The sequence below is a fragment of the Musa acuminata genome, chromosome BXJ1-10 (genome assembly GCF_036884655.1).
Source record: "Musa acuminata AAA Group cultivar baxijiao chromosome BXJ1-10, Cavendish_Baxijiao_AAA, whole genome shotgun sequence".
Taxonomy (NCBI): domain Eukaryota; kingdom Viridiplantae; phylum Streptophyta; class Magnoliopsida; order Zingiberales; family Musaceae; genus Musa; species Musa acuminata.
This window is the reverse complement of record NC_088336.1, coordinates 23,110,788-23,118,852: the sequence shown is the minus strand read 5'-3', so window position 1 is coordinate 23,118,852 and position 8,065 is coordinate 23,110,788. Positions and strand designations below refer to the sequence as shown.

Genomic DNA, 8,065 nt, shown 5'->3' with positions numbered 1-8,065 from the left:
CAATGGAATCGAACCCGAATCCGTTCGAAGCAACCGAACTAAAAAATTTTCAAGCAAAATTGAATATATATATATATATATATATATATATATATATATATATATATATGTATATATATATATATATATATGTATATATATATATATGTATATATATATATATATGTATGTATATATATATATATTGTATGTATATATATATATGTATGTATATATATATATGTATATATATATATATGTAGATATATATATATGTATATATATATATATATATATATGTATATATATATATATATATATGTATATATATATAAACATGTAGATATATATATATGTATATATATATATGTATATATATATAAACATGTATAAATATATATACATGTATATATATATATACATATATATATATATATGTATATATATATATATACATATGTATATATATGTATATATATATATATATGTATACGTATACATATGTATATGTATACATATACATATACATATATATATACATATATATATATATATACACACAAATATTCCTCTAAAATTAACGATTTAAGTATAAATCTCTCTAAATTTAATTTGATAAGCAAAATATAAAAAAATTCGCATATTTCCTTTCAACTGTTATTTGAATGTTAGAGTAGCTATGTTTAAGTTATAACTAACAATTATAATGGTAATAATTTTAAGAATTTATAAGTTATTTTATGTTTTAAAATACTTAAAGAATAATTAACTCAGCCAATAATTGTTTCGCTATTATGAAGTTTATAATTTATCATCCACCAATGTTCTAGAAAACTACTCAAAATTATAGAGATAATATACAAAATATGTTAAAATTTTTCATTTTTTCCAGATCATTCTTGATGAATATTTCCAAATGGCAAACTTATGAATGATGCTTCGCTACAAAAAAAATTTCCAATTGTATGCTTCACCACAACTTAAGAATGAGCATTTCAATATGTTGAGAGTGTGCAAGAGGCATCAACAAAGCTAAACAGTTTCCTCTATAAATCAGTCATCAGTTACAACTCATGTCAAATCATAGATCATAACACTGTTCTTCATGCCTCGGAGGACCTCCCAATACAAGGATACAGCAAAATATGCAAGCAAAGAACCCAACAAGGAAGATGAATCCATAGCAGGTAGAGGTAAGTGGCGCTGTTCCATGACCACAAGAGCTGCGCCAGTTCCCAAAAGCCGCCGACACCAGCCTTTCCAAAATCCTCACACACGCCTTTGGCTATTAGTAATGCAACTGGTGGAAACCCAACCACAGCAATTGTTAAGTTACAGATCACCAGTACTGCCTTCCGACAAACACCTGCCTGCATCTGCTTCCTTAGAGGTTGAACTAACAAACACATTGGAACGATCAGCATGGCTCCAATCTGTGCAGTTGAGAAATTGATGACGGACATTAAGCTCAGTCCTGTTGAAGCAGCAGCTATCATCACAGATTTTAGAAGCTCCCATCCACAATGGGTAGAACAAGCACCAAAAATGAGGTAGAAGATCAGCAGGATACAAATGGATAGTGCAGCCCAAACTAACAAGAGCGTTATAGGGGTCGTAAGGGGGAATTGGGAGAGCACATAAGGTAACAAGGACACGATGATTGCCCACAAGTGGATCATGAATACCACTTTGGCAGCCTGAAGCCATTTCCATGATCCAGAGCGGAGTTCCATGTCACTGGAACCAATACATCCAGGTTCCTGGTTAACTTTTTCTGTTGAAACTCCCAAATTATCATTACCAGAAAAGAGAGCAGCAGAAACTATGGGAAGAGGAGCTAGTAGCAGCGCAAATGGTATCATGTAAACTCCGACAGATACAAACTTATGAGGAGCTGTTAAGAAGTAGAGGAAAAACGACTGATGGAACTTCTCCAGAAGGTTATTTACTGAGCGTATGACTCCTTCAATTAACCTGCATTAACAGTGCCATGCATTTTCAAAGACGTTAGTTAACTGGTTACAAAATTCAACCTGATCTTTAGTCCTTGAGCTGCAATATAAGATGTCATTCTTCTATAATACTCGAGAAAAAATAAAAAAAGAGATGGCATCAAATACAATAACCATTTCAACAAATTGAACAACTACATTGGTCAACTATGAAGTTAACATATCTAACCATCATGAATAAAGAAAGCAACGTCGACAGCAAAAGCCTTAGTTGCAACATATGTGTCACCAATGGGATAAAAGGTTGAATTAAACATGTATAAATGATTTGAAGAGATGCCTTTGTATATGGAAACTAACCTGCCACCTCTAAGAAGAAATGCAGATCGATTATTCTCATTATTGAGAGAAAATCTTGGGGAGAGCTCAAGAGTAATTGCATCTACTTGGTAGTCACGGAAAGCACCATGGGACCCAGTTGGGACACCGAGGGCCTGCAGCAATGAAAAACAACCTAATAAGCTAGATAAGGAAACAAAAAAATCAGAGAGCAAGAGATCTATGATTTATACCTGATAATAAATTGAGCTTGCAAGTGTGGCAGTGCCTTCAACATACTCAGCAGATGTAATATCAAATTTCCATTTGGGGTTCAAGTGTTTAGTCAATTTGCCAAACAGTTGCAGCATCTCACCAACAAACTTGAGCCATGCAGCTTTAAGTAAAGACTGCATGCTTCCAATCTTCACGCGTAGACCTTGCCTGTGAACTGCTAGATAATGGACAATATTGATAAGGTCAAGATTAGGCATCTGGCCATTAGACGCCTCTGCATATATAGTAAGGCTATCTCTTTCCTCCTTTTCCTTCTTCTCGATGACCTTGAATACAAGTGCAGCAGCCATAGTTCCAGCACGTTTGAAAATATTGTATCTTGGCCCTTTAACCTTTAATTGATCCAGAAGATGGAGAATATTTTCTTCAAAACATACACCAGTACCTATCTTCCCTGAATTACTAAGGAACAAAGGATTATGGTAGTCTTTCAGCCATGAATCAACTGCTGTATACTCTCCATATCTGGAATCTGCAGCTAACCAAACAATATCCTTTGCAAGCCATGTAACTCTGCTCAGAAGTGAAAAAATTGAGAATGCAAGCCCTAGTGATAAGGCTTCACTCTGTCCAATATTCTGTGAATTGTAAGGAGTTACCAACACAATTGCTTCTTTCCCATCACCACGAGGTGCTCGGATAATACCAACAGAATTGAGACCAAACAATGTGCAGCTAGAATTATATTGCATCTCCATAGTATTAGTGATGGATGAGAAGAAATGAAGAGGGTGGAACTGATTACCATGAGGATGGAATTTGTGATAATACAATTCAGCACCCACATCCACCACATGCTGACCAATCAATTTTGCTATTTCTCTGTAATTTTTGGGAAAGTATAAGAGTAAGAGTACCAAACTAAAGAGAAATTGTAATGAAAATTTGACAATTAAGAGAACTTATTCCAAAATATCAAGTACAAATAAAATGCACTTGTATGATGTGCCTCAAAGTTTCTGGCATTATTGTCAATGCACTACTAACATACCCATATTTAAATCTTTAGAAGCCAAATACTTAATGTAGTGTCAGATTACTCCAATTTCGGGAACCATAAGCAAGATAGTAGCCCTTATTCTGGTGGCATCCTTAAAAACATACTTGTTTATGTTTAAGGTTTCTTGTTAAGAGGAGTGTTTTAAGCACTAAGCACATTGTTTTAGGCTTCAAATTCTTTACCCATCGAGTAATCGTGGTGGATGCTTCCAGAACTCCTACTCCCAACTAAATAATTTTTCCCTTACAGGGTTATCTATATCCGATTCTTTTCAAATGGCTAATTCTTCAGTTAGCAGTTCAACTCAACCTCTGTTTCCACCAGGAGAAATGTTGCATAACTTGTATAAGGTTAAATTTGATAGAACAGATTGCATGCCCCATCTTATACTTCTTAAGAGTTCACCCAGAATTCCTACATATAATGAAAGAAGCTATTAGATTATCTTCAAGTGACACAATAAAACTCTAATGTCTAATGCCAATGCTGTGTCTAAAAACTCCTAGAAGGTGCAACAGATACTGAATGAGAACATAATCAAAATCATAGTTTACTTGATCAAATTGTTTACTTTATATTATGAACAAATCTTATTTTACTTGCATTTATGACGTACAAGGTAAGTCTCATTAGATGTCACCCCTTAGACAAGACAAACAACCTTTTGAAGGCTTGGATCTTTCCCTAATCACCATTGCTTATGTGAATAACACAACCATCACTTGAAAACATCAACTTCTAGAACACAGCCAATCCCCTAGCCAAATGAGATTCTAGATCATAGCCAATTTCTTAGCCAATCAACATTCATCGTCTTGTTCGTGAACATGATGGGTACCAACTATTCAACAATGGAATTTCTAAACTGCATAATCCCAAGACATCATGCGTGCATCGAAATAACAAAATTTTAAGCTGGACAAAATGTTAACAGAAACATATTTAATGATTACCATCAGATGCCACAATAATTGTATACAATGACACATTTCTTTATATTGTTGGTTATTGTAAATCTGTGTCTGTGAATGAGCAAGTGCATGACAACTGAAAACAAGTAAATCATTATGGTTCCCTATAAAATCAAACAGAATGAAACCAGTGCCACATGTTTTAACATCTCATTCATAACAAGGCATTAAACTTCCATAGGATTCTACTAAGACAAAAAGAATGTAGAAGTGAACAAGAGTAAGTTAAATAGAAACACCATATATAAAAGTAAGATGGACTTACGTTCCTGTAACTTTTGCACTTCCTCGGTCAAGAATTTCCTTGAAGAATCTGTTGGCTTCAACTACATCGTGAGATGAAAACATTGGATTGGCAGAACCTATCACCAGGGCATTTGATTGGTCAAGCACATGTAATCACTGACTAATCAGTTATAAATTCCTTTTGAGAAAGTATTACGGTCAACAGTTAATTAAGATGAAAATATTTAGTCTATCGTAAATGGGCATGCTCCAAGACTTGATTCCATATCTAGATAGATGGCTCTACATTAGCGAGATGCTAAAGCTTGAATAACGTTATTTCAAAGGAAGTGAAAACTGAAAAGGATCATTATTGAGTTGCTTTTGCTTTCTTCTTCTGCTTGGCTGAGTTATCAGTTGAATTAGACAGTATTTAGTATTTACAGCACAACAATGGCTTTGGTCATCGGTAAAGCTCAAAATTCAAGCGTATGCCAGAGCCAGCTGTACTATTGACGGTCGTGTGCCTCTCCTTGCCTATTTCCATCTTCTCTATCTAAAATTATAGTTACACATATCACACTTCCACTATTTATATTTTAATTTTCAAATTTGCTCATGTATGGTAGTCTATGCGCATAAAATATGCATAGAAACCAAAGAGGGAGATTGGTAAACTCAGTTCCTGTATTATCTAATTAGCTCAAAGTTTTTGATAAAACCTATGTAAGCTGGCCAATCTCAGTTATATTTGATATACCATGTAAGCTCTTTTTATCACAGTCCTTGACTAACTACTTCAATCTCAGGTATATTTGTATCATCTATTGTTAATAAGCTGGTGCCTGATAGCAATGGCATTAATTCTTGTACAAGGATGAAAGTGTACATCCACAATCATTAAAATCCCCTTTATTTGAGTTACAATTTTAACTAGCGAACAGTCCTGCGCCAGACCAAATACATGAGCTTAAACTGGCGAATGTTAGGTTTCCCATCATCATATGCACTTTTTAGGCAGCCCCAACATTGACTTCCCTTTTCCAAGAGTTCTCTAGCCAGAGAAATCCCAACAAATTTAGAGGAATGGTATGAAGGTCAAGTCCAGACTTACACTAGTATAAAATTCTCATCAAAAAGCAACCAACTGGAGACAATTTAGCAGGAACATAACCATGAAGGAATTTTTATGCGAGAGAAGGTACTGACCTGGCATCAGCGCGTTCTCGGAGACATAAGTGTTCTTAGCCAGTACGGGGAGGAGGAGGAAAGCAATCGACCCCGCGATGCAACACACGACACTAAATTTCGAGGCGATGATATGGGCCGTTCAGGAACAAGTAAAGAACTCCATCAGCATCACATCTCAACGATCAAACAGTAAGAATGCGAGAGCGAGAGAGAGAGAGAGACAAAGAGGGGACCTGACGAGAACGCTGTGAGCGACGAGTAACGCACCAAGGCGGACGATGAGCCTGGATCTGGGCCGCCTCCCCGGTTGAGGTTTCCCGTCCCCCGCCTCGGCGGCCATGATCGACGCCGCCCTCGGAGGGAGGATTCCGTCGAGGCCTCCTCGGGAAGCAAACTGAAAGGAGAGGCGCAGCGGAGGGACGCCGGAGGCGGCGGAGGATCTCTAGCAGGAGTGAGCGGCGCGAGAGAGAGGGGAGTTCGAGGTGGTGGTAGCTCCACTCTCGATGGAGTTTGGGAGACCGAACTCGACCTAAATCGGAAGTGGAAATCGCATTTGGGCCCGAGTTAATTGGAATCGAGCTCTGCAGCTACAAAATTATCCATGAATTATAAACGAAAACAAAAAAAAAGAAAAGTCTAATAATTGTTAATTATCCTTCATTTTCTTGTAGTGCGAACCTTTAATAATCAAGCCTTTACCTATCTATTCAAAGTATTAGAATAGAATATATAGCGATGCACCGAAATAGTCAACCTATCGGAAATTGATACGATCACAATGCGCTCCAAGTAGTAGGCCTATCGGAAGTTGATGCGACGACAATGAGTTGCATAAGCAGATATGATCTATTGTAGGGTTTGTTGTGTAACTCAAAATTCAAAGCGACAAAAGTAAGCAACGCACATGGTATAAGCAACAAAGAGTCATGTTGATGCGATCAAACCACCTAAAGATGATGATATTTTCAACCCTAATGTGATTAAGTCACCAAAAGGTAAAACTTAATAACGATGCAGTTGATGGTCAAATCAACCTCTACGATGACGATACGATTGAATCAACCATGAAGTATCTATCCTGGTGCTAATGCGACTAAATTAGTGATGAAGCATCATGCGATAAGGATGTGATCAAATCGAGCATGAAGCATCATGCGATGATAATACAATCGAATTAACTATGAAACATCCTACACACAAAAGATATGATTAAATTATTCACAAAGTGTCTTATGATAATAAAACAGTAATGACTCTTAGTGGTGTAGTGGTTGAAGTGTTCTACGATGATAGTATAATCAAATTAATTATGAAGCGTCCCACAACAAAAGACATGATTGGATCATTCATAATGGGGTTTTATCCACCCAATGCGACCACATCACATGCAAAGAGCATGCTCTCTATTTTTCTATTCGTAAGATGCTCGTCTACAACTCCTCGATAATATTATTATTCTTTAGGTGGGCAGCATCAAATCATCACACGGTGCTAACTGAGCTCCGGCCTTTAAAGAAATAGTGCTAATTCCATCAACGTGTCAGATGATGATGGAGGCTAAGCGTGCTTTGGATGCTGCCTTATTGCATATGATCCCTCACGTCGGTAGTGGCAGAGTTAGGAGGCCTTAATTAGCTTTCCCATCTTGGTGGATTAAGAAATCATTATTTGTCCTTTTTTTTATTTGTAAATATAAAGGAATATATTTTGTTTAATATAATTTATATAATTGATACGTTTTATTATTTCTAGAACTAGAAGATGTGGAGTTATTTATTATTATTTTAGAATTTACTACGGAAAAAAGCTTCAAAGCGTATATTAATATATATTATTTTTAAAGGTGAAAAATTGGATGCATTTACGTACGATTATTAAATTCCAGAATAGTCCGCAGATAACGCCAAAACACAAAGCAAACCGACAAAGCACGAAAGAATACTTTCCCAAACCATTAAGAAAAGAAGAGGAGGAAGAAAACAAAATAATAATACTGCCACCAGAAACGTCACCACTTGGCTTCTCACAGAGAGAGCCACATCCTGGAGCCGTTAGTAAGTCCAATCATGAAACAGGTATATTAGTAGGGTAAGTCACGTGAGTAACGAAAGAATTGTTGTCCCAACGAAAGA

The 8,065-nt window shown here is 36.2% G+C and overlaps 1 protein-coding gene across 1 annotated transcript; it reads right to left on the bottom strand.

Moving 5' to 3' along the window:
- Nucleotides 1–1,002: 1,002 nt before the first annotated feature.
- LOC135595571 (uncharacterized) lies at nucleotides 1,003–6,520 on the bottom strand. Its single transcript, XM_065086667.1, has 6 exons — nucleotides 6,167–6,520; nucleotides 5,952–6,043; nucleotides 4,783–4,879; nucleotides 2,504–3,368; nucleotides 2,292–2,425; nucleotides 1,003–1,953 (listed from the first exon to the last, which is right to left on the bottom strand). The coding sequence occupies exons 1-6, from the start codon at nucleotides 6,271–6,273 to the stop codon at nucleotides 1,083–1,085; spliced, it is 2,166 nt and encodes a 721-aa protein (XP_064942739.1). The 5' UTR covers nucleotides 6,274–6,520; the 3' UTR covers nucleotides 1,003–1,082.
- Between the last annotated feature and the right edge of the window lie 1,545 nt (nucleotides 6,521–8,065).